Source organism: Solea solea, chromosome 10 (assembly GCF_958295425.1).
Source record: "Solea solea chromosome 10, fSolSol10.1, whole genome shotgun sequence".
Taxonomy (NCBI): Eukaryota; Metazoa; Chordata; class Actinopteri; order Pleuronectiformes; family Soleidae; genus Solea; species Solea solea.
The window spans coordinates 25,007,719-25,033,664 of NC_081143.1; the positions used below are offsets into that span (position 1 = coordinate 25,007,719).

Consider the following 25,946-nt stretch of genomic DNA (forward strand, 5'->3'; position numbering starts at 1 on the left):
GTGTAATCCAAAGGGTGTGAGCGACGACAGTGGTAGAACATGTTCGTTTGTATTTCCACTCTTGAGGGCTACGGTCGTCTTGCATAATTTGCACATTGTGGTCGGACTGGCGAGGAAAATGTTCCGCTATCAAATGTTTTTTTTCTATTGATATTGTGGAAGTGTTTATCGCGGTATATACTGTTATCGTATTATCGCCCAGCCCTAGCCCTTACTCGTGCTTTTGTTGCAGTGAGGTTGCTGTAAACCAAATTTTAGTTTTAAAAAACCAGGAATACAAGAGTCTGTTCTCAGGATTAGAAATGTACATGTCTTTTAAAGCCAAAACCAGAGTTTAGGAATTACTTTTACATGTAATGCATTCAAAAAATTAACATGAAATTTACTTTCATAATAAGAACAGTAAAAAGTAAAAAACAAATATGTAGTTGACCGTAATGTTTAGTTCAAAATAAATACAAATTCAATTTTTTTATACCAATGGTCATGAACTTTCCCTCAGGGGATAAAAAAAACTTTTCAGTTTATTTTCTGCTTATATTTAGCGTATTCTCCACATTCCAATAAACCTTAATCTGTAAATTAAGAGGAAACAAACCCTAACCCTTAATCCTAAATAGCAGAGAATGCAAATACATAAGGACAATTTGGTTTGAGGTTTGTGTGGAGGTTTGAAAAGCGTATAATGTCATTCAACACCTTTAATATCAACGCTAGATTTCCTTGGTTGCAAAAGAAACACACACCGTCACTCTCGCTCTGTGTGAATCTTAGAAATTCATTTTTACATAGTTCTACTGTTACGTAATTGAAACGGTCTCTTTCCTCAGTGTGCCACCAAAGACATGGCTCTCACATGAGTCACTCAGGTTTGAGTGACTGGGTTTGATCCTCATGTCAGATTTCACTCTGAACGTTAGTGCGTTTGTGTGGTAACATGTGTTTGTGCCTGCCAAGGAACTCGCTGACTCATCATTATCAAAGAAGTGAACCTGCTGCCTGCATCGGCTCTGTAGGGACGACCGAGACTAATCTCTGCCTTGCTCTCCCTCTCTTTCTACATTTTTGATTGTACGTATTTTCCCATACATCCCTGTAGACCATTTATTTTTGTTTCATTTTGTTCCTGTCCCTGCTGCTTTTCTCTCCCTCTCACTTTGCTGTGATGTTTCAACTCACTCCACCTCTCCCTGGGCCTCCACCCCCCCCCCCCCACTGTCTCCCTCTCTGACTCTGTCGTACATCTTCTGTCCATTCCTGGACTGACACAACCCCCCCCCCCCCCCCCCCCACACACACACACACACACACATCCCCCCGCCCTCCCTCATCTCTCTTTCACCATATGATACGTCTCTGTTGACATGTCCGTCTGCAAGTTGCTATACCAACTGGACTTTCTGCTGACCCCCCTCTCGCTGTGCATGACAGAGTTGCAAGATGTGCAGTCACAGGGCAGAGGAGGTCTACGGAGCCAGTGCACACACACGCACACACACACACACACACACACACACATATCTTTATATATGTTTGTGAGGACACTGATGTATAATGCATTCTCTAACCCAGGGGTGGGCAACACTGACGTAAATAAAGCAAGCAAAGGGCCACAAATAAAAGTGTCTAAAGATAATCATCTTCATATGCAACATGCATAGCATTTATGATTGGAAGTAAAAATGCTGTAAAAATACTAAATGTTCCTTTTCCTGAGGCGTGAAACTGAAATGTTTGGTCTCTATTTGCAGTACTTTTGTGTAGAACACCACAGACCCTGAGTGGTGTCTCTTCTTACCGACTCTTAGAATATACTATCATCTAAGTATATCATCTAAGTATAAAAAATACTTAGATGATGTCCACTCTTGGTTTAAAACGCAACGTTCCAAAGCAGTTACTCATCTTAGCTCAAGGGTGGGCAATTATTTTCCCCAAGGGGCCACATGAGAAACATAAAATGTTGTTGTGGGACCAATGGGCTGAATTAATTCTGCTCAATATTAATTTTTTATCTCTTTATAAAAAAGCAGTAAATTGTATTGTGTTGGTGTAAATTGGGCAGCATACAAACATACAATCAACAAAATTAAGGTAAATGCAGACTTTATTCAATTATAACTAACTGTATTGACAATATCAAATTACTACACTATATAATGAATACTATTATACTATACTACTGACACTTGTTAAAGAAACATATCATGGACATCGTTCTTAACGTTGTCTTCGACATAGGCTGCCTCCGACTCCTTTGCGCGCTCTTCCTCTGATAAGTCTAGAGTGCTTGTGTTTGGTCACGTAGTGACGATTCAGATTGTAATCCTTAAACACAGCGACTTGTGTACCACAAGTTAAGCACACGGCTGGACCTTTGACTTCTGTGAAGAAATATTTAGCAGTCCATGTCTTGTTGAAAATGTGGCCAGACAGAAAGGACAAGAGGGAGGTGTGGTAGAGACAGAAGAAAAAGACCAGGAGCAGATACACAACAATAGTATCAAGTTACAAGTTTAGACAAGACATTCTGTCATCACAACTCTAATCTGCCACTTGGCCTGAGCCAAGAGTCAACTCAAGGTAATGTGAGGACATCACGGGCCATCAGATCGAGCTGGTTTGCAGGCCGGATCTGGCAACCGGCCCTTTCCCATAACCTTAATTGACACAATTAAATGTGTAACCACCATTCTTACTTTACTCATAACCTAACCCTAATTCTAACCATAACCCTTTGTGTGTTTTAACAACCCTTAAACCAAGTCTTAACTGTCAAAAAGCCCTTTAAATTTAGAAGGAATGGCCAAAATGGGTTGTCAACATTAAAACACGTCCACAATTACCTTCACAAAAAAAAAAAATTCTCTCAATGACATGTTGGAGCCCCAACCTAAACTGAATTCTTGAACTTTTAGAAGCTCTGGCTCACTATAGAGGTACTCTGATCCTAACCCTAAATCCAAGTCATAAAAGTCACAAAGGTGTCTTTTATTTGAAAGGACTGGCCAAAATGTCCTCACACAGAGGAGGAAAAGATACAATTAAATGATATGAGCAACAGCTCGCCTCTTAGCAAGACTTAACATTGAGTACTGTCTTTTTACCTCGTACTTCTCAAGCCTAAATGATTTGGCTATGAAAAATGCTCTTTTGTTAAGATATTAATCATCCTATATGGTAGTATAAAGTACTTTTTCCATCTCCTTTTGTACTTTTGCTCTGATTTATGTCATCAGTGAAATTGCAATAGATTTTGTTGACTGTGTTGACGGCTTTGTTTTTTGTTTTTCTCACATTTCCCACACAACTTCCCAAGTGCGACACCTGGCCATGGGTGTGACTTCACTTTCTATTGACAATGGCAGAAATGTTTGTTTATACATGATAAGCATCAAGTGTTCTTTTTTCTCACTCTGCGTGAGTAAGCGCTTGATCAACAGAGTGAAATGAATGTCTACATAAACCGCAAACTGTATTGCATTAAATCATTTCACCATAAAAATTGTCTTCCCTGAAGCACATCTTAGTCCGTGTCTCCAGATACATATCAAATTTCCCACTGAGGCAGTCATGCGCGCCCATAATGTACACGCATAAAAGCAAGTGTACTCAATCTGAAATAAAAGAAGACTGCTGTGATTGACTTGTGCATTTGTTGAACATTTTTATTTTATATTAAAAAATAACATTCATGACAGGAACAGTTGTACAACCAATAATTATAATCTGAAACATGTTTGCAACAATAATTACACTTGAGAAGTGGAGGACTTTCAATCCGCCATTTGTTTATTTTTAAATAAGTTAAGAAATAAAGATTCTCTTTGTCCCCCGGGATATCATTTTTCTAAAAGCATTTATACGTTCAGTGTTTTACTATAACTGGCTCACAGCAATCTCTAAAAGCCAGGTCTTTAAGATTTGCTTTAATGTGTATATTCATAGCACGTTATCTAGGCAGGCATTTCTTTATTTTTCTTTTTGTTATTCCATTTGGATCTGGCAGTAGTACAAAATGAGCGGGTTATTGATATTTTCTACAGTACACGGCAGGGCACGTCTCTAAAGTCAGTGTAGTATGATCAGTGTATGGCTACTCCAGTGTCGTAGTTAGATAACAGTAATGTTAAGCGTGGAGGCCTGTGCTGCTCTCTCAGTTTCCAGTTATCGTCCCAGTGTAGAAATCCAGTTCTCCACGTCGTTGCTTCTTCAGCTTCTTGAGCTCCATAACATGTAGTCATTTGTCAATCAGTAGTTGCGCTGAACAAAGCAGCCAAACAATGGCTGCCCACTGCGAAGGCGCGCGGTCAGTTCAGCTTTGAGCTTCTGGATGAACTTCCATCGATCCCCACGTGAACAGGATTTGTGTTTCATACAGTTTCAATCCAGTGTTTAGTGTGACAAACATCTTCCAGTCCAGAGGAGTTCATAAGATTGCACGTCTTTCTCTCGAATTCATGAAGCCGGCAGCTCCGCAGCAGGGAAGTTTACTTTCTCTGAAGGTGTCCACAGAAAACAGCAGCGGTGTCCTTCACCTCTGCTGGTTCCCGGGCTTTTCTTCACATCTTCTCTGTCTCTCTGGAGGCCTGGACGGAGTCTTCCTTTAGCTTTACCAGCTCCTACAGAAAATGGATAAGGATATAACATTAGTGTTATGTTTTCCATCATTGATCGTTGGTTCTCAGTTTTTCCTACTGTACTTGTACCGCCATTTTTTTCTATACCAAGAGGAAATCAATTGAAATAAATCAGCAGAAGCTGAAGAATCTGAGAAATAACGACTATGCCATTGTCTCGTACCACTCTTAACCCTTTAACACCGAGCATATCGCAGCCCGACACCTTGGCGGAAGGGCATTTACATTTTTATCTGAAAACTTCCAACGGTTTCTGAAAGCTGAAAGCTGAGAAGTTGCACGTCAAAGTTCAATTCACTTGCGCTGTTGCAGAAAGCCGACAGATCAGCGTCTTTGTCGCCAGAGAGGGAAAAAGTTGGAAAAACGCCTGTACATAGTTTAAATTTTTTGGACATTGAGACAAAAACTAAAATTTCAAATATGCATATTTTTTTTTTTTTTTTAAATACAACATTAGTTTTTCTTCATTTTAAATTGTTAATACACCATCATGCAGTACATTGTAAATAACTGCCAGGTATTGAAAGTTATTCTGGAAAAATGGGCAAAACAGGAATTTTTTCTGTCCCTATTATGGTTAAATTAAGCCAAAAAAAGGGCAGACAGACATTTTGGGGGTTAGATGTTAAAGGGTTAAAGCTTGAGTCTTTAACTCTTAAAAAGCCTGCATATATAATATCTTTTTCAAGAGTATATAGCTGTTCAGAGACGAATGCAGCTGTTTCACGGAGAACTCCTCAGTCATGTACATATTTCTCTATATTTTTTTAAAGCTAGAGTCTGTAAGATTTGAAAAGCTACCAACAAATGCAGCCAATACATTCCACCCACTCCTGCCACTCCAACCCTCTCACCAAGGCTCCACCCCCCAAAAACACAACAAGTCATTGTCTGTAGTGGAAGCGGGAATTTCTTTCTCCGCCATTTTTCAATGACTCATTCACTAACTTTTAACAAGGCCCTGCCCATGCGCCGGTTAGTCGGTTAGTGACAGGCAGGTATGTTAGCCAGTCATTACACTTGGCCTGAATAAAATGATTAATGTGCTTATTACGCAACTGAAAAACCACAGTATGACTTATTTATTGATCAATAAATAAGCCTATCCGTGCTGTGGCTACCAGGACACATCCAATAAAGCTTTAATGTGTCACTCACTCTACACTGTCACATACAAAACGTCTTCCCTCATGCTGGTTCTTACCTGCATCCTTACATGATCATTGCTCTGATGGCTGCTTTGCTGATGCGTTTGCGGTGTTTCCTCCTGCGGCGATGCGAGGCCGGGCGTAAGGGGGCCTGGTGTGCAGAGGCTGAGCTGGGAGCCCCAGTGGACTGTGCTGTGAGACAGAGAGAGAGAAAAAAGACGATAGAGCATGTGAAATTTGAGCTCACATATTTCCCTGAAAAGACTTGCATTGAGATCTAATGTGTGACAGATTTGCAATTCGAAGAATGGAAGAGTGTCTGCCCAAAACATTATTCGAACATCTGACAATAGCACAATAAAAGAGGAAGTTTGGTCACCAGACTGATATGCAAACCAGGCATATCTAACTCTGACAACCAAATTTGGGATTGTGTCACCATACACAGTGAGTGTCATTTGTTTCGTCATATTCATTATGGCGACAGTTAACCCAGTAGTTTATTTGGATACATGTGGGAAAACCGATAATATTGGTGTGTTGTAATGTTGCCGTGGGCTCAAACTAGCAAAATATACAGCCACTTGTAAGACCATCAACCAAGAACAACACAGAGAAGAAGAAAAAGAACAAAAAATATCATATATGAAACCACAATTGCACATGTTGACTTAAAGGTCCAGTGTGTAAAAATGTGTGACATCTAATGTGAGACGACAACAGATGGAGGACTCCTCCACACACACACAAACACACCCGTCCCTTTCCCAAGTGCAACAGAAAACTACGGTGCCCTACACATACCAGAAAGGATGTAAACATTCTGTCCACTCTTCTACTTTCTCACCCTCTCTCCGGTGTTTCTTTGGTTAAACTTTAACTTTTGAGTACATATAAAAGCTATAAAACCCAAACATGTGATTATACATGTATACAAACACACTTATGGGTAGTAGATTCATTCGTTTCCCTTCCAGTAACATTTCGGGTCAATAAATCCTCCTAAATGTTACACACTCGACCTTTGAAGACATTGTTTTGTAAGGCCATCACAACCACCAAAATCTAAACAATGAATCCTCAAGTTCAAATGATCCTTTGTGCCAAATTTGAAGAAGCAGGATGGACAAATGCATGTGCGGTAAAAAGGGGTAAAAATACAAAAATGATATTATGGAGTTATCGAGCACCAGTGAGGAATAAAAACAGGGCGTGGAGCTCCTGTAGTGGTTCTAACTGCGCTCAGAAGGGCACATGATAACCTTGAAGGTCCTGCACGACAAAGCCTGCAGGTTTGAGTGAAACGCAGATCAGTGGGAAGTCTCAAGTGGCTGAGGAAGAATAGCAGGACACGTGGACATGCAGCTCAGTCATGTGTCAGTGCACAGTGAGCTCACACTGGTTCCCTCATGCGTGACACGTTTAAAAGGCAATACACAGGGACTGCCGCAGAACAGTCATGGTTAGGTTACCCCTCCTTGAGTGTGTTCTGCACTGCGAGTCGACATGTTTTTTTTGGCCCAGAGCAACAAAGATGAACTGTGCCAAGACATCTGTATGCACTGAACACAAAGGCCCAACTGACATATGAGTCACAACGACACATGTTTGCATTATCACGAAGTGTAATTGGGGCTTTACTCTAAGAGGAGATTACTGCTTGTTGTAGCTTTGCTAACATCATTGTACTCCTCAATACTGTATAAATAAACCCTTACCAGCATTCATGTGTTTTCAGACACATAAACTTGTAACTAACTGTAATAAAATATGCCATTCATGTATTTTTTTCATATTTTTTTAGAATAAAATGTCTCTTTATTATTAGGCCTTTGGACATCATCAAGGACACAAAGTGGACGCGTTTTTCCATGTATGTATGAATATAGCAAAGAAAAAACTAACGAAAATGTGTGTGTGAACGAGCGGCATCGAAAATAAAATAATATATATTAAGTGTGTCGTCTTATAGCTTGAGGCAAAACCTGGCGTTACTTCTGCTTTATGTGCACAACGTCTAATTTAAAGAGTAGTTTTGAACAAAGCAAACAAACCCCGTTCAACAAGTTACATTAAGGGAGTAACTTCGCAGCATTACTGGTTCCTTTGAACTGGCTTATAATCAGGAGGCACACATTCTCACCCAGCTGTACTCGGTCATACCTGTCGGCTTTGGTCTTTGTGGATGGAGATGAGTTTGTTTATCCTGGTCGCTCTGTACCATCGCTAGAAGTTTCTGTCTCCTCTCCTCCTCTGTAAAAGGACCATCATCTATGGTCAACTTAGAGTCTGTTTCCTTCCCTTCACTGGGGCGCTCGGCCACAGTCGAGTCCCCGCTAACAGTTGAGCCACTTTCCTCTCTCTCGCCCACTCCTTTTTGAATGACTTCTTCAGTCAAAGTCTGTGTGTGAGTTGTGACCTCTATATTTTTCTGGCTGGTCACTGTGTCTTTCTGGCGTGTGGTCAGAGGGAGGGTGGGGTATTGTCCTGATGTGGGCGGCTTGGTCGGGATGCTGGGTGGGGAGGCACTGTCTGATTGGGGGCCGTTGAGTCGATACTGCGTCCTCAGCTCCTGGTCCTCCGCTCCTCCATGGTTATACTGTTGGTGATGATACTGGTACTGCTGTCTCTGTTGATGCTGCACTGCCTGCTGCTGCCTCTGGGCGTGGTCAGGATGATGCACCTCGCCGCCACTGCTTGCCGCGTGCATGCTGCCTTCCTCCTTGCTCCCGTCATAGCCACTCCCATGCCCGACCTGCTGCTTACTTCCCATGACACTGTGCTCCCCCCTTGCCTCAGATGGCCAGCTACCCACAGACCCAAGCACCCCGGCGATGGGTTGGTGCACACCTGACTGTACGTGCGTGGGCGCCCGAGGTTGCGTCCAGTGCACCAGCTGGGTGTAGCTGCCTTGTTGCCACTGCCTGGCCACCGGGTCGCGCTCCTCCGGACGGTAGCGCTGCTGGTTGTGCTTCAGGTCGTCGTGGCGATGGAGGTCGGCCTTGGAGGTGTGAGTCTTGGGTGGAGCAGGGTGAACGGTGCGGGGAAGGGGCAGGTGGGAAGACGGTGGAGTCTGTTGTGGTGCAGGTTGAGGAGGATTGGGGTGGGTGACGGGAAGGGACGAGGACGATGAAGAGGACGAAGAGGACTGGCACCTGCAGGTGACATGATCTTCCACGGAGATTATGGCTTTTTCATAGTGGGCTTTTTTATTAATGTACTGGATCTTTATCACCTGGAAAAGACACAGAGAGAAGGAAATGTTAAGTATAAACCGGGAACTCCAACTAATTATTCTAACTTTTTTGTTTCACTTCAAGGTTCAGTGTAAAGGAAATATAGTGACATCTAAAGATGAGACTCCAGTGTGTGACAAATAGAGAACACCTCCACTCACCCCTCCCTTTCTAAAGTGTGGCCTTCACATACCAGAGAGGATGTAAACAACTCTATTCACTCTTCCACTCTCTCGCTGTCATTTCCTCCTTCTTCTTCATAGGGTGTATTTATTGAATTTATGCTGGCGGATATGAGTCTTTGTTTACATGGTGAGTTTCCTTTCCAAAATGCAAAAGGCATATCCATTCAGGCCACTACGAGATGACGGCCTTTGTCAAGCGACAAACTTGCTCGTATCAGGCTACGGCGAAAACGATTACTCTTCTCAAAGCAATTATCCACTTATTCAAACCCTGCCAATAAACCTTACAGCTTTCAACATTCAGACGTCAGGATACTAAAACTATCTTTGTAAGTTTACAGTCGAGCACTGATGTCTTGAGCAGCAGCAAGTAACATCACACTTGCTTTAGCAGTAGGTCAAATGTTTCTTTTGAGAACAGTTGCAACTGCTCGACCATGTACGCAAGCACATTAGAACACTCTCTCATCACATTCACATCTTGATCACTCCAAGTTTTGTGAAAACTGAGATGACAAGTGAAGTTTGAAAGTTCTACTTGAACGCAGCAATTGAGTAGTGGTGGGTAGAATGTAGTTTAAAACCTCTAGCTACCCTCTGGACCCTCTGGATTTATGTCCAAAGAATTTTAAAGGCGACATAGACCGGAAGCTCCAATTACTCGGTGCGTTTGTGTGTGTATCTGCGTCATTACCTCGTTTATGAAACCCTAAAGTTTCAGAACAAACAGTTCAGCCACTGCTGAGAAAATAGGGTTTTACCGTGCCAGAGGGGGAGCTGTGTATCTGAGAGCTGGCCTACCAATTACGTCACTTCCAGGTACCTGGCCAATCACAGGACAGTGGGAAAGCTCTCGTTGGCTGGCCAATCACAACACAGTGACGAGAGCGTCAGTGAGGAGATATTTTGATCGGCTCGTTTGCAGCGACTGGGAGGTTTTTAACCATCAAAACAAGTTAATATATGTAATTAGACCTCTATAACTAACATATATGTGCTATACCAGCATTCGATGTCACCTTTAACGCTTACATCATGTTACATGTCGGTTTTCTTGGTCTATGTCATGTCAGCACAGCTGACACACTCATGCTCGAGCGCCGCATTACCTGATTTGTTCAAGTGTGACTACTCCCTGTTACCGCTAATGTAGTACGACAGTTGGGTAATGACATGAAAGATGACATGACATGATTGATATAAGAGGTAGAAAAAAAAGTCTAGGAAGTGGTGATATGTGAGGTTGGCTTAGTGCATGAAGAAAACACACGGTAGCAGGATCCTCCGCGTGCGTCTCTTTTGTTTTTCGCTGCAAAGTATAGGTGTCTTGAACGCAAAATAATTGGGTTTCCCGTACAAATCTGGTACTGACATGCTGGAACTAACAATTTTGCTACTCTAACCAAGATGTTGCTGCATACGTGCAGCGAGGTATGTGTTATAACCGATTTAGACAAGACTGATGGTGACTCTCTGCCAAACACTGACAGAGTGGCAATTTAAGTTCTCTTAAATATGCACTTAAGAGTGCCGGGAATGCCCCACCTTGAAATGAGAATCTTCTGAAGGTCCACCAAAACCGTTGAATTACGATTCTGATGAACACACTAGGATAAACAACTCCCATTACGTGTTATTGTTTTCATGTGAACGTGGGAGAAAAATGTTCAGTGTAAATTAATAATCAGTCCATGTCACTTTATTTCTAAATGATCTTTCAACACATGTTTGGTTATTACAGCTGAACCCCATCAAAATGTGTTAGCATCCATCAACAGAAATTAAATGTCACATAAAATGTCACAATATTGCTAGATAGATAGATAGATAGATAGATAGATGAATAGATAGATATTACCTGCTATACTAGGTCAGATAAACAAAAAAAAGACATAATTTAAATGACATGGTTTTGTTTTATTACTTATACGTAAAGTATAGTTAAAATCTATCATACATATTTTGCAGCAATTCAAAACTGACAATTACAAACATTTATTTATTGAGTTACTTACATTAGCCCACCTGTAGTACGATTATTAATCCATTATTAAATTAATCGTCAACTATTTTGATAATCGATGAATCGGTTTGAAGCTTTTTTGATGATTAAAACAAGATTTCTGATGGCTTTATCTTCTTAAATGTGAATATATTCTCTGTTTCTTTGCTCCATATAACAAAGAAATCATTAAACTCAATCATTTTGGTTTGTGGACAAAACAAGACATTTGAGAACATCATCAATTTCTTGGTTTGACAAACACTGATCGACATATTTTTATGTTTTCTGACATTTTATGGACCAAACGATTCCTCGAACTTTACCATAATTTCCATACTCTTTTATTTTTTTAATCATATTTTTAGATGGTAGCTATACATAATGTGTACCTGCAGATATCTGCTGGACGTGACCACGGGGACGCACTGCTGGAACCTTGTGTTGCAGCAGCCAGAACATCTCTGCACCTCAACGCAGGACGGCCACAGCAGGAAATTGGCGTTGCGGCGGTCTAGCATGGACCTGGTCACCTCCATCACCTCTGTCCGAACTTTACAGCTTGCCGGCTCCGCTGGCTGCGCCTCCACTGTTCGAGGCAGAGAAGTAAGGGGGGGAGCCGATGATTGGCAGGAAGGGTGTAGAATGTGCTGAGAGACAGACATTTAGAAAGACACAAACAAACCACAAATAGATGTGGAAACCTACCAAGACTTCTAGTGTATCTGCCATGGGTGTGGTTTGTGAGAATATCGTGCTCATCTTCTTCCTCTTCTGCAGGGAAAAAGGTGAGAGAAAGAGGGAGAAATAAAGAGAGGGAATGAGAGAAAAATAGGTCATATAGTCACTTTTATTTCGAAATCTACCACTCACTCAGCACCCTAACCCTTTTACGAGCGATGATAGACATCTATAAAACATGTGAGGCTTTTTAGGGCAGTTTTGAGCCAAGCTCATTGTTCACTGCACAGAGGAAGACATTTCTTTTCTCCTCCTCTCCCTAAAACAATTGGGCTATTTTCTGCCACAATTTGTCTTGCCATTGTCAAGAATACTGTTGAGGAGAGATATGAGCTGTTAAATATAACTTGTGTGTGGCTCTGGGACTGTGTATGCGAGTGTGTTTGCGCATGCTGTCATTTCATTCTGTAGCCCTAGTCCCAATTATATCCCTGGTGCAGAGTGCTTTTGGTCATTAAGTTATACATCAGCCCAAATTAACTGCTGGCTTCAGAAAAAAACCAGTCTCGTCGTTTCCTAGAAACACATAAATCGTCCTGTTTTTATTGAACATTGCTACTGTGCTGACACTAGCCAATTAATTAGCTAGTATTCATCATCTTAAGGCTAATTTGACAACATTCTGGCCTAAACGTGTGGTTATGATGTTAAACTGACTGGACAATGTCAGTTGCTGGTCTTTGAAACAGTGGAAGTTCAGCCCAGCGTTGGCACCTGCCCACTGCTCCACTGACTCCCAGACACTGAGCGTCCCTGGAAGTGACGACCTTGCCACATTTACCCAATCAGATCAGTAGAAGCTGATCTTCCACTGGTTTTAACCCTCTCATGACCATTTGTGATAATCAGGCCGCCTGGATTTATTTTGATTTTATGGCTGTAGAATTGTCAAAAAAATGTAAGGATATAAGGCACAAAGGAACTGTGTAATCCAAAACAATGAGGAGAATAACATTCTCCTGGTATCAACCATGTTTTTCATGCAGGAGTGCTCATTATGACACAACAGCGGCTCTGAGTGAAAGTACATGTGTCCTTAGAAAATGTCAGTGTTCTCCTGCAGTGTCTGCACAGCAGTGAACAAACAGGAACCTCCAGGAACACAAGTCGTCTGTCACCTCTTTGGCATGTTTCATTTAATTGTATTAGCACTGAACCTCTTTCTTTTTTTTGCCAAGTCAGGCAGCAGCACAAATTAAACACCAAGTCGCAGAAAACAAAAGAAAAAACAAACCCAAAAGCCTTTGAAGTCGAACTCAACTTCATAACTAGTTCAATCAAAAACAGTGACATTTAAGGGAATCTGCCTCCAGGTCTTTCATAATGAGTCCAAAAGCACTTGTGAGATTAACTTTCTAAGCCTCAGGTCCTTCTGCAGCTCCTTCGACGCTGCAGGCATCTTAACGTTTGCTAACTGGCACCAAAAACACTGAGGCTGATGGTACCCCATCATTAGTCAACGAATTTTGTCCTGAGGACGGTGAACGAGTGGATATGGATAGAAGTCATGGCAGTCTGTCTCACAGCTGTCGTCGACATAATGTCATGTGCCTAAAAACACAAAAACAAGCAACAATAACGGAAACTCTTAGACAATAGGCAACTCAGAAAGCTTGAGTTTGATTCCAAACGCAAACATACAGTTTGACTCAGACAGTCTTCTCCTTCTTCTCTGTGTCACCGTGTTCTTTTTGCACTGGGGTGTGATCAAAGGACAACCCATTAATATATGTATGTGTGACTCATTTTCTCTGGATAAGAGGGAAGGATAAGCTTCTCATTAACTTTTTAATCAGCCGCCAAACTGCATGCCCATGTGTCTGACTGTGCAAGCAAGTTTGTTTGGACTCTGTTTGGGGTAGAAGATGGCGGGGGGGTGGGTGAGGTTGAGGTGGAGGAGAAGGGTGTCTGACACACACACACATACACACACATATACATAATTTAGAGCCAGGATAGGAATCCAGAGCAGAAGAACAATGGAGTGACCTTGGGTTGGAAGTTTCTCTCTCTCTCTCTCTCACTCTGTCTCGAATTGTCTGACACACAAGGTCATGGCTCCTCTCACACACACACACACACACAAGCACACACACACACATCAAGCTGACACATCAGTCTTGCTGCTGTCTCTGGTAAATATTGCCTTAGCACGGTGCATAGCATGATTCGCTATCAAACTGCATTCCTCTCCCTCCTCCACGTCTTTGTAATTAGTGGTGTCTGTGTATATGTGCGTGTGTGTGTGTGTGTGTGTCTGCGTGCATGAGTGACAGATCACTGGTACCTATTGCATTGGTCTCCTGCTCCAGCAGCAGCTTCAAGTCGTCTACAGAGGAGATGGGTGAGTTCCTCACCAAGTCGACCAGCGACGGAGGGAGAGGATCGCCCTGTGGAGAGAGACACAGACACACGGTTAGATTCTTGTTGTTGTTTCCTACTTTTAGAAACAATCCACTCACCAAGCAGAAAAAACATTTTGACAACAGAAGAAGTCGTCGCCAAGGACAGTCATCCGAGCCTCGACCTGGCGACCCTCAAACACCCTGACACCCCGACTCCGCTGCCCGACGGACCTTTTAGCTGTGAGCCGCTCGAACGTGTCCAATGGCGCATTTCCACCGGCTCTACTCGCCTCGCCTCGCCACGCCACGGTTTAAGTAGCGTTTCTACTAAAATAGTACCTGGTATTCTTGTTCACTCTCACATTGACCCCTACAGTCAATCTGGAGTGTCTAATTAACATCTGCATATTTTTGGACTGGGAGGAAAGTGGAAAACCCAGAGAAAAGCAACGGACACACACACGGGGAGAATATGCTCAGTGTGAGGATTTTTTAAACAATCTGCATGAGGGTATTATTATTTAATTAAAAGGTTAAAGTTATTACACATTTTTGTTCTCAAAAACTTGAACATGTTGCTGAGTCACAAGTCACTTTATTTTTTATTCGAAGGTTTATTTTTGTAGACGGAGACCATGAGTGTTATATTTTACCAGATGGAGTAACATAAATAAAAAAGCTTAATAAGATTCAAGGCTGCAGTGCTTAACGTTTGGTGATTTTATTTGACTATCTTAGAGTTGTGTCGCGCTGATTCATCTTAATCCCTGTTGTGTGAACCCATTTGACAGTGGTGTGAATGCACCTCTTGTCATTTGTGGATATGAAAAGTTAGTCACTGCAGTTACATATGAAAGAGTGAGAGAGAGAGAGATGATGTAGAATATCTGAGTCCTCCATCTCCAGGCAACAACTCTGCTCTAGTTTTGCTTCCTCCTGCAGAGGAAATGATGGTTGTGATTGGTGTTTGTTGTCGCTGTTGTCACTCTCTCCACGTCTGTTTACCCACAAACACCGCAGCTGCTCCCATGGTGAGAGAGGAAATAAGTGCCTCTCTAGCTCCCTCCCTCTCTCTTATTCATATTGTATTCTTACATCCAATCATAAAACATATACATGCGACATTACAAGTAACTCTTTTATTATCACACAGGAAAGGATCAAACTTTTAATGAATGCCTCTGTGAGAATTCATGATGGATCCATCTGTTTTGTTTGTTTTTTTAAGGAGACTCCGGTGGTTTCTTTATCGAGATCAAAGGCAGAGCGCTCAGTGTTGTGTCAGGCTTTGTTTTTTGCCAAAGATGATGATGCCAAACCAAATTAAGGAGTGTTACCTCAGATGCCAGGGAAAAGGAAAAAAAGACAATCAACCTGTTATTATCCTATTATTCTATGTATATGTGTATATATATATTTATATATTTATATATATATATATATATATATATACATACATAAACATATAATATTTATTATTAGAAATAAAAAAGTTATAAAAAAAAAAGATCATGACATGACCTCACGTGACCTCACTGAAGCACCTACTGTATCAAAGGTTTGACCATGTTTTAACTGCAGCGTTTAAGGTCCAGCATGTAAGAATTAGTGACATCTACTGGTGAGACAGCAGACTGTGACAAACAGAGGACTCCGGCCCTCACTTCTCATCGCTTTTCCGTGCATTTTCGGGAGCTACGGCTGCCTTCCCTCGCACACCGCATCGGATGTCATTCTTCCTTTGTTTGCGTAGTGAATTTGTAAAGACTTGGAAGCGGCGAGAGGAGCACACGTCACATGACGTTCAAGAGTGGCAGCTGAGGGAGGACAAAAGGAGGATACCTGTTGCTCGGAGGCCTCAGGCTCAACAGAACCTGGCACCGGGGATGCTGCACAGTGACAGGTATTCTGCAGAACCTGCCTTGCTACTACCAAAGAGAATGTTAATGTGTGTGTATTATTTTTTACTTTTTTACTTTTATTTCTTACAGAACATGCCTTCAAGAACAACATGACTGTGTAAGAAGCTGGTGAGACACTTTTCATGTTTCAGAGAAGACGAGAGCATTGACTGAGGCACCGAATGAGCTCAGAAACAATGCATATTAAACTACAATCACAGTATAAGTAAAGAAAAATCCCAATTACATTATTTACGTACATTTAAAAGGCTTATTTTGTTTTATTTTAAAGCACATACGATGACGTTTCTGCCAATAAACCCTCCTAAATGTTATGTACTGGACACACGTTGTACAATTTATTGTGTGGTGGGTTATCTCAGTGCTTTCTATTGAAATAAAATAAAGTCATTGTGAATTCTTCGTAAATATGACAAGCAAACATCTTAGTAAAATATTTAAAAGTGCAATATTAGAAATACTGAGATTTTACCAATTAGCGAGGTTGCACGACTCAGGTTATTGGTTTGCTCGGCTGTTTACAGTAAGGTGAATATCACTGCACATAGTTTGATGTGGTGCCAGCGCCGTGCTCGTCATGTGAATGCACAACAACTCTATGCTGCTTTCTGCCAACCTGTCAGCAATGATAAAAAGCAAAACGAAAAAAAAACTTAATGAGTCTCCCACTGTGAACGGATCTCTCCCCGTGAGACACAGAGCGCTGCACACAGCGCTGCAATGAAGCAACAGACATTGCACTTTGAGTTCAGACATGTTCCTGAAATTGTCCAGAGGGGCTGCATGTGAAAATGCAAATGCAGGAAAAAGCTCCGGGTAGTTCACAGCAAGGAAGTGATAGAGTCCTGTTTACCTGTATGATGAAGTCATGTGCTCATCCCCCAGCTGGATGTTAGTGACATTCCTATTCCTGCTGTGAGACACCCTGGCAGCGTTTTTTTCCCGAGACATTTAAAGAGTTCATGTCTGGCATAACTTGTGTAATTAAACCTTTCAGATCCTCACAGTTTAGTGTGAGGTATTTAAAATCATGCACGTCGTGATAAAAAGCTGCACATCTACTGCCTCTCTCTGATCGAACTCTCTTTCATCACTCTCTCCTCTAATGGTGTGTTTCCACTAGCGCGCCTCGCCTCGGGCACAGCACGGTTATTTTGCTGAGCTGGTCAAAGTGCCGCCATGGGAAGAGGCATGAGCGCAATGTCCGACATGGGAGTCAAGCCCAACAATGCCGAACTGTAGATCAGTGAACAAGACTTAACAATCCTAAAAATGTTGGTTAATCTCCAACAATTACCAGGGAAATGTCTTTAAATCTCAACATTTAACAGAGGAGTCTGGTGTATCTGCCGCTGTATTTCAGTCCACTAACACAACCTAAACCGTGCCGAGGCGAGGGGAGTCGAGGCAAGTCGAGTTGGGACCGTAAGGGACTTAGACGTTGTCCCAGACGACGTTTTTTTTATTTGAAACGCAGGAACTGTTGCTCAGCAGCGGCAACTCTGTGTCAGATTTCACCGCTCTCAGCCCACTTCTTTTGCATTTTTGTCAAAATCAGGTATGAGGCCAATTTAGCTGCAGAAGTTAGGGAGCTATAAACTTTGTGTAAAAAAAAGTTATGCATCACCCTACCAATGCTTTGCTTTATCATCAATGTAGATGCAGAGCTCTGATGCCACTTTATTAGGAAAACCCATTTAAGTTCAAACTGAGCGTTAGAACAGGACACAAATGTTCTGTATTTATGAAGTGCTTTTCTCGTCTCGATGAGTGGAAGTGGAACTTTGCATGTCTGGTCGCTTTTTGCCTTTTTGTCTACGGAGCTCCCCCTACAGTTTCGGAGTACATATTTTTACAACACCACCGTAAACATCTATCGATCCTTCCTGTCGTTAAAAGCAGACAGCCCCTCATCAACTTGCGACTCCAAAGCTGTCAGGGCATTAGGGTACATAAATATCCTGCATAGTTCTGCTTTAACACGACAGGCTTTTCTATCATGGAGATCAAACTCCAGCCTTCTGGTTGGGAGACAACCTGATCCACCAGTGATGCACAAGCGCCCACAATGTGAATGAAGTGACTTTGAGTGTGGCGTGCTCGGTGCCAGACAGTCTGGTGGTCTGAGTAGTTCTTAAACTGCTGATTTGCTGTGTTTTTTTAATGCACAACAATCATCTAATGTTTACAGAGGATGGTCCAAGGAGGAGAAAATATCCAGAGGAAAATGGCCAGACTGGCTCAAGAGGATGGAAAGACAGTAACCACTCATTACAACCACGGTATGCACAGGAACCATCTCTGAATGCACAACACAGCAGGAGACCACAGCAGGTGCCACTGCAAATGCTTTATTTGGTGTGGACCTAAAAAAGTGGTCAGTGAGTGTACATGCACTCACTGGCCTTCACTCTCTCTCCTCTCTACTGTCTGCTGTGTGGGCAGCAGCAGCAGCAGCAGCAGCAGCAGCAGCAGCTCAGGACACCTGGATGACTTTCACGAGCCACTGCCTGACCTAGTTAAGAAAACACACACACTCACCCCATCTTTTCCACTTCACACACACACAGATGCTTAACCACTTAACTGCTTACTACTACACCCATGCACAGATACAAGGGGGAGTTTTCACTCGGATAAAAGCCATCATTACAGCTCCAGTGTTGAATGCAAACACACACACAACAGCAGATAGAAATTATAGAGTGAAACACACACAGACAGGAAGTTGGCCCTCACACCAGCAAACAACAAACCACAAAAACATCCAGGGATCGGTCAACAGGCTAATAATAGTTTGAGCAGAAGAGCTAAATTAGTCGGAATGAATCCGACACGAAGTTCCCTTTTTGCTATTTGCCCACACACACACACACACACACACACACACACACAAACAGGTTTGTGCAGACACTTTATTGACTGCCATCCATTTGGTAACTGCCTAAGCCTGACCGTAATTTAACCACAGTTCAAATCTTAGTTCCTCAGTGTCGGCGTTCATGCCAAAAAAAAAGAAAAAGCAAAAACAAACAAATACACACACACTCAATAATATGGGATGTCATGTTTCATACTGTATCTTGGCTGCAAAGGACTGTCTACGATCCACAAGCAAGTCACACATACACACACACATTGTAGGAGCCCAGGGGCCTTGAAGGAAGCCTGGAAGGCAAATGGATTATATGGAATGTTTGGGAGAAAAAGTGAAGTGTAATGGAATGTAATTATGGGGCCAGTTGACTACACTCTCTCTCTCACACACACAAACACACACACACGTATGGACACACACGCAAATAGAAACAAACACATGGAGGTTGTGATTAAATAGTAAGCACGCGGAATCCAAGTGTTTGACGAGTGACTCACAATCATGCCGAGCTGTCACAACACACGCACTCTTTTATGTGCTGTGACAAAAAAAAGAAAGGAAAAAGACGAGGTGGTTGGACAACAACTGCATAAACTTGATGCTCCCAGTGCTTTGATGGTACATGTTCTCTGTCAAACACACACACACACACACACAGAGCTGAACGGCAGATATAAGACTGACACAGGGATGACAGAGCGATGGAAATGACGGCAGAGTGTTGACACATTTTCCTTCGGGTAGGGAATGCGGACATTTTTGAATATTGAAGCAATCTCTCCATCTCTTTAACTCTTCTCCCCTCATATATATTCTCTTCCCGCTTATTTTAGGATTGCAGCATGGTCGTGTTGTTGCATAATATAGCAATCGTACCACCAAAGGGACCTGAATGCTGAGTATTGTAGTAGAAAAACCAACAGGAGCGCTCCCTCTCTCTCTCTTTCTCTGCGATTGGTCAAAGTCTCCGATCACTGACCAGATTCCCCTTGGGCTGGAAACAAACCCTAAAAGAGGTGCAGAAGTCCAGTTCTCTCCCAGATTACTTGATTTAAACTATGTTAAAACAATATTAAGGAGTCGGTGGCTCTGCAGCAAGAAGACCAAGGTTCACCTGGTTGGATGAAGGATCTTTCTGCATGGAGTTTGCATGTTCTCCCCATGTGCGCGTGGGTTATCTCTGGGTTCTCCGCTTTCCTCCCTCAGTCCAAAAACATGCAGATTTTGGGTCAGTCAGTCATCATCTACCGCTTTATCCTCTGCCAGAGGGTCGCGGGGCGTGGTGTGCCAATCTCAGCTACATCGGGCGATAGGCGGGGTACACCCTGGACAGTTCGCCAGTCCATCGCAGGGCCACACACAGATAGAGACAAACAACCATTCACTCTCACACTCACTCCTATGGTCAATTTGGAGTGTCCAATTTACCTATCCCCACATTGCATGTTTTTGGACTGTGGGAGGAAGCCAGTGTACCCGGAGAGAACCCACGCACACACGGGGAGAACATGCAAACTCCATGCAGAAAGGCCCTTGTTCCAACCGGGGCTCGAACCCGGGTCTTCTCGCTGCAAGGCGAGAGTGCTAACCACTACACCACCGTGTGGCCCCAGATTTTGGGTTAGCATCTAAATTTAAGTGTGAGTGTGGACGGTTGTTTGTCACTGGCGACCTGTCCAGGGTGTACCACGCCTTTCGTCCCAGTTGTCAGCTGGGATTAGCACGTGCACCTGTTCACCATTCATTTCCTGACTGATTCTTAATAGTTCTTAACTCATCAAAAAGTTAAAAGTGAAAGAGTCAAAGCAGAAATCCTTGTTCTGCATCTTCACTGTAACTGAGCAAAACGACTGCAGAGCAGAGAATCAACTACAGTATGCCTGAATGGTCACGTGATATACATGTTTTTAGTCGTTACTCGTCGAGTATGGACACACATTAAGGGACTGACCTGGTTGAGCAAAGGCTAAATACATTTTTAAAAATTTTGAAAAAGGGGTAAATCTTCTATGCACAGATCCTTTTTTATATGACAACACCATTTCTAAATGAAAATGTAAAATATTCTGGATGCAACCTGAAAGACCCACTGAGCAAACACTCACAGTTCAGTGATAGCTATCAGAATATAGAGAGTTACTAAAACAGTGTTTCCCAAACTTTCCAGAGAGGGACCCACTTTTTAAAGATGGAAAATACTCACATTTTTCTTAAATTTAAGACCCACATTTGTAACCCCCCTGATATCATATCTAATAATGAAATAATAATTTTCCAAAAGATGCTTAGTAAATGAATCTAAGCATCTTTTTTTGGGGTGCCAATCCCATCTGACATAAGGCAAAAGAAGAATCTGGAGAACCCCCCCCCCCCCCACACACACACACACACGGGGAGAACATGCAAGAGTGCTAACTACTGCACAACCTGGTGGCCCCATACACACGTTCATCTTAAACTAAAAGATTTGGAAATTTTCTCGCAAAAAATCTCTTGCAACCCACCTGTGGGTCCCGACCCAGTCTTTGGGAACCACTGATTGAAAAGAATCTTTTAAATAAAGCAGCGTTTTAGCATTTCTTCCTTAAATCTGCACTACATTCACACCTCACTCACTGCTGCACATACCAAACACACCCTTCCAATTGGGATTCAATTTACTGTAAACTGCAACACTTCCTTCCCTTCAACCGCTCTCTCCCTCTGCCTGTCCTTCCATTTCCCGCCTCGTAACAGCGTCACTGCTTGGTCCTTCAGCCCCACCAGCAGCCACCTGCAGGCTCATCACTCCTCATCATTTAATCAGCTGGGAGTGAGTAATGAGAGTAGATGATTTTTGAAAATTGTCCATAACTTTTAAGGAGTCACTTCATTTATTCACGTGATTAATCATCTACATTGAATCAATATTCCTCGCGTGCTGCACCACGCGACGCTTACAACAAATGTGGCACTGCGCTTTTCTGTCTGACACACATGCATGCACACAGGCATAAGCCCCTCGCTTTACACACACACACACACATATGTCCACTAACTCATGACGCAGCTACACCCAGATGTGCACACACACACATACACAAATACGCACACTGCTTCACAGCAGCACACAAAGTCAGTGAAATCCTGCGGCAGATTAGTTGCTGTTCTTATGTAAAAAGGATCAAGCCGGGCAGCGGCAAATCATCCCAGCTCACTCAGAGAGACATCAGCCGGACGGCAGCCTGCTCAAAATCCACCAATCAGCTATGTGTGTGTGTGTGTGTGTGTGTAAGAATTGCTTTTGTAAGTTTACGTAGGTCTGACCTGGTGTGCAGTTTCACTCACGGACACAGCAGCATGCACAAGGCATAGAAGATGATCTTTTCTTTCTACAATCAGATTATTTCTGCATTATAATACGCGGGAGGTCAATCTGCCGTGACTTTGCTGATTAACCGGTGCGTGCGTGTGTTACTCCGCGGTCTTTTCCAGTGGCAGATGTGTCAGAAGTGTAGACGTCAAAAACATACGTCACCATCATTTCCATCACTGGACTCATTAAAGTGTTGTGACACCCCCGATGACGGGCGAGTCACCGAGTCTCAGCCGGCTGGCGTCTCGCTCACAGGTCACGTGAAAGATCACTTCCCCCCCGTGTGTTCGCTCTCATCTGACCCCGACCTTTTCAACTTTCTAAACGCAGAGATGCTCAGACCTCGGGAAGCATCCGAGCAAGTGGAAAACCATTCCTCCGCACATACGCTCACCCACACGACCACAAAAACCCCCATGCTAATCTCATATTAACCACATTGTTTCAAGGTTTCAGTATATATATATAGATTCATGATTTATGGCCATTGAAATCCCATTAGACTCTTTGGCTGCAGCTCATAAACGAGTACAGTCCTGTTTAGTGGTGAGTAACTGACAATAATCTCATATGCCAAACATACAGTAACAATAGTGAGTGATTCTGCAAAGACTAATGTGTTCATATGACAGACAATCATATGACATAAACATTCTGTTACTCTTAATCCCGTGGTACGCATCACGGTGAGGAGTCATGAAGTATAGTGCTGCCGGTGAGTCAAATTGGCGAGGAAATGTGTTGTATTTTTTTAAATATCGATAAACACAACAAGTCAGGATGATGATATCATATTGCTGTGTCATCATTTTTTTTTGCCCCCCCCAATCCAAAATCCCTGTGTCCTCTGTGTGGACTCCGATCACTGGGTCCGTGCCCTTGATGATGGGGATTCAGTGACGGGAGTATGACCAATTTAAATTAGGAAAGGACAATGGAGCCTGTCTTTGACACGGCAAAGGTTTATTGTTCCACCGTCGCCGTCGTTAGAACGTCCTCGTTACAATCATGTGAGTAGAGGTCATCCGTGCTGTCAGATGTTCCCACACGCAGCGAGAAATCAGACTTTCTATATAAGAACATAAAAGTGGGGCGTTTTTGATGTTTGTTGCAGGACGTCTGTGACATTAGCGCAGGAGAAATACTTCGTATGATTAACATGAGTGGTTAAGAACACACACACACACCCTGAGCTCCATAACACAAACCAAACCACAAGATAATATCAAGTCTGACAAACACGCTGCTGGCATTGACTTGACAACCGACCAATTAAATGGTAAATGTTTTTTATTTATATTGCGCTTTTCCAGTCTTGGTAACCTCTCAACCGATTACTCCGCTGCTACACAGCGGAGTAATCGTTCTCTTGTCCTCCTCCTTGTGCCTTTTTCTTCTTTCTCTTATTCTGACTCCCTGAAGCATACGTGTGCTTCATCGTACAAACGTTGTTCCCCGCAGGCACTTTCCTCTTCCCCCCCTACCCTGTTATAACACCCCTGACTTGCACATAGCAAAACCAAAGCATTTCCACTTTTCTGTGTGAGCAGTTAAATGTTTCTGTCATTTTTCTTCCCAAAAAATAAGGATGGACACTAATCTCTCTACAGTGTATTTAGTCACCTGAAAGTTCCCACTTTAATTATACAGAATGTGTATTATTATTATTATTATTATTGTGAGGACTGATTGATGCTGTGGTGTGACAGTGAAAAGAGCAGCTGGGCTGATAGATTCTACTGTAGCTCCAGCATTATAACTCCTGCCGCTGGGCCAGGAGCCAAGGCCCTCCTGCCTCACCCTCTCACCCCTCACTCTCTATCCCCCCTGTCTCACTCTGACACTCTGGCTCTTCTTTCTTATAACGCTTCTGGAGAATAACAGCATGAACTACAGAGAGGGGAGCACACGCTGCAGAGTCACAGAGGGGGAAACTAGATACAGTTTTTTTTTTGCAGCTCAACTGTAGGAAACCTCCACAGCACAGGTGGTGGAATCACCTCAGGGGGATATACACATGTCAGATTGTCAACATTGGAGAGTTAAGGAATGAACTCACAACCAGGCATCTGTCAGACAACTTAACCAGATAGTGTAGTGTAGGCACAGCTATCAAATCAAAGCAAAATCCGCTGTAAATGACCATAAATCTTTATATCTTTCCTCATATTAACACTATTTCCCCTGTTTGACCTCCTTATAATGATCACCAAATGATTATTAAGCCGCATCATTGATTATTGAATGAAATCTCCCCATGTCTATGAGTTTGCCCTCGCCGGTCATGCTAGATGGTCTTACCTCAGAGCTGCCGGGCCGCAGACGAGCCGCTGACAGCGCAGCCAACAGCACCACCAGGACCCAGGACCTCATGTCGCCGCCCAGCCTGAGGAGCCGCAAGCGACCGGCTGGGCATTTAGCACCTCGGCGTCCAATCCCCCGGCAGCACCGAGCCTCTTCCCGGTGTCGTGCTCTGGGTTCGCTGGCGCAGCGCGCGCACTGCTTTATATCCTCCAAATGTGTCAGTGCCTTTTTACGCGCCGCCGGTCCAAGTGTTTGCTCACGGTGACTCACGCGCAGGCTAGACGTCTGACTGTGTCCATCGCTGTTTTGAAAACTCTCAAGCGCAGACGTGGGTCGTGCTGCGGGACAGGTGCGTGGATGTTTACTATTCTGTGTGACTGCGTCCGCAGCAGCAACACACGCCAAATATAATATCAGTCTGCAGTGTCAGTGGGGAGCTCCAGTCAGGCCCGGCAGCAATTCCAAAAATCTCTCCCTTTTAAACCAAAAAATATTTCGTGAACGTGCGTCAAAGATGCGCCCACTGTCGTGTCACACTTCTTCTTAAACGCATATCATAACGAGCTCTCCCTACAAAAGCACACTTTAATGTAAAAAGTAATGCACCATTCTGCGCATTAGTAAAAAACCACGCAACTCCAGAGGTCCGTGCGTAAAAGTTGGTCAAATCTGGGGGGAGAACGCGCTTCGTGCGTAATTCTCTGGACGCTCCTCTGCAAAGTCAGATTATTCTCATCCCAGCGCGACTCACTTGACTGCACGTTGCATCTGTCTCATTTAATCGCGTCTCTGTGTTCGATAGCGGCTCCCTGTATCTGTCACACGCCACCTCTCCGTGTCTCTGCTCCCTCTCTTCTCTTCTCTGAACTGCTCCGTTCACAAACTCCTGCGCTGGATCAGGTTGTTCTCGCCTCTCGCGCTTCTGCTCTCTGGTTGCGTCGCAGGCGGTGAACGGCTTTTCCAAATAGAAACAGGGCCTCCCTCAACTTCTGACCATCAATTCTCACAGAGAAAGCACAGCGCGCACCGGAAGTTCGGCGATGTTGCTTTTGAAAATAAGGCAGTGGCTTGGCAGTTGGCTCAAAGTGAACGATCAACACATACAGTACATCATATTTAACTTTCAGTATAGCTGTGACAATCAGGTTATGCGGTGAACATGTTAAAAGTTAGTGCAGGAATTAAATGCA

General features: G+C 43.2%; 1 protein-coding gene across 2 annotated transcripts; it reads right to left on the minus strand.

The window, feature by feature from the left end:
• Window positions 1–3,675: 3,675 nt before the first annotated feature.
• On the minus strand, window positions 3,676–25,693 carry pdgfba (platelet-derived growth factor beta polypeptide a). 2 transcript variants are annotated; one of them, XM_058641492.1, is made up of 7 exons: window positions 24,754–25,693; window positions 14,240–14,342; window positions 11,920–11,985; window positions 11,604–11,800; window positions 7,952–9,023; window positions 5,857–5,980; window positions 3,676–4,622 (listed from the first exon to the last, which is right to left on the minus strand). In XM_058641492.1, the coding sequence occupies exons 1-7, from the start codon at window positions 24,823–24,825 to the stop codon at window positions 4,613–4,615; spliced, it is 1,644 nt and encodes a 547-aa protein (XP_058497475.1). In that variant the 5' UTR covers window positions 24,826–25,693; the 3' UTR covers window positions 3,676–4,612. The 2 variants fall into 2 exon arrangements, with proteins under 2 accessions (XP_058497475.1, XP_058497476.1); XM_058641493.1 differs by having other exon boundaries at window positions 3,677–4,622; window positions 5,845–5,980.
• Window positions 25,694–25,946: the final 253 nt, after the last annotated feature.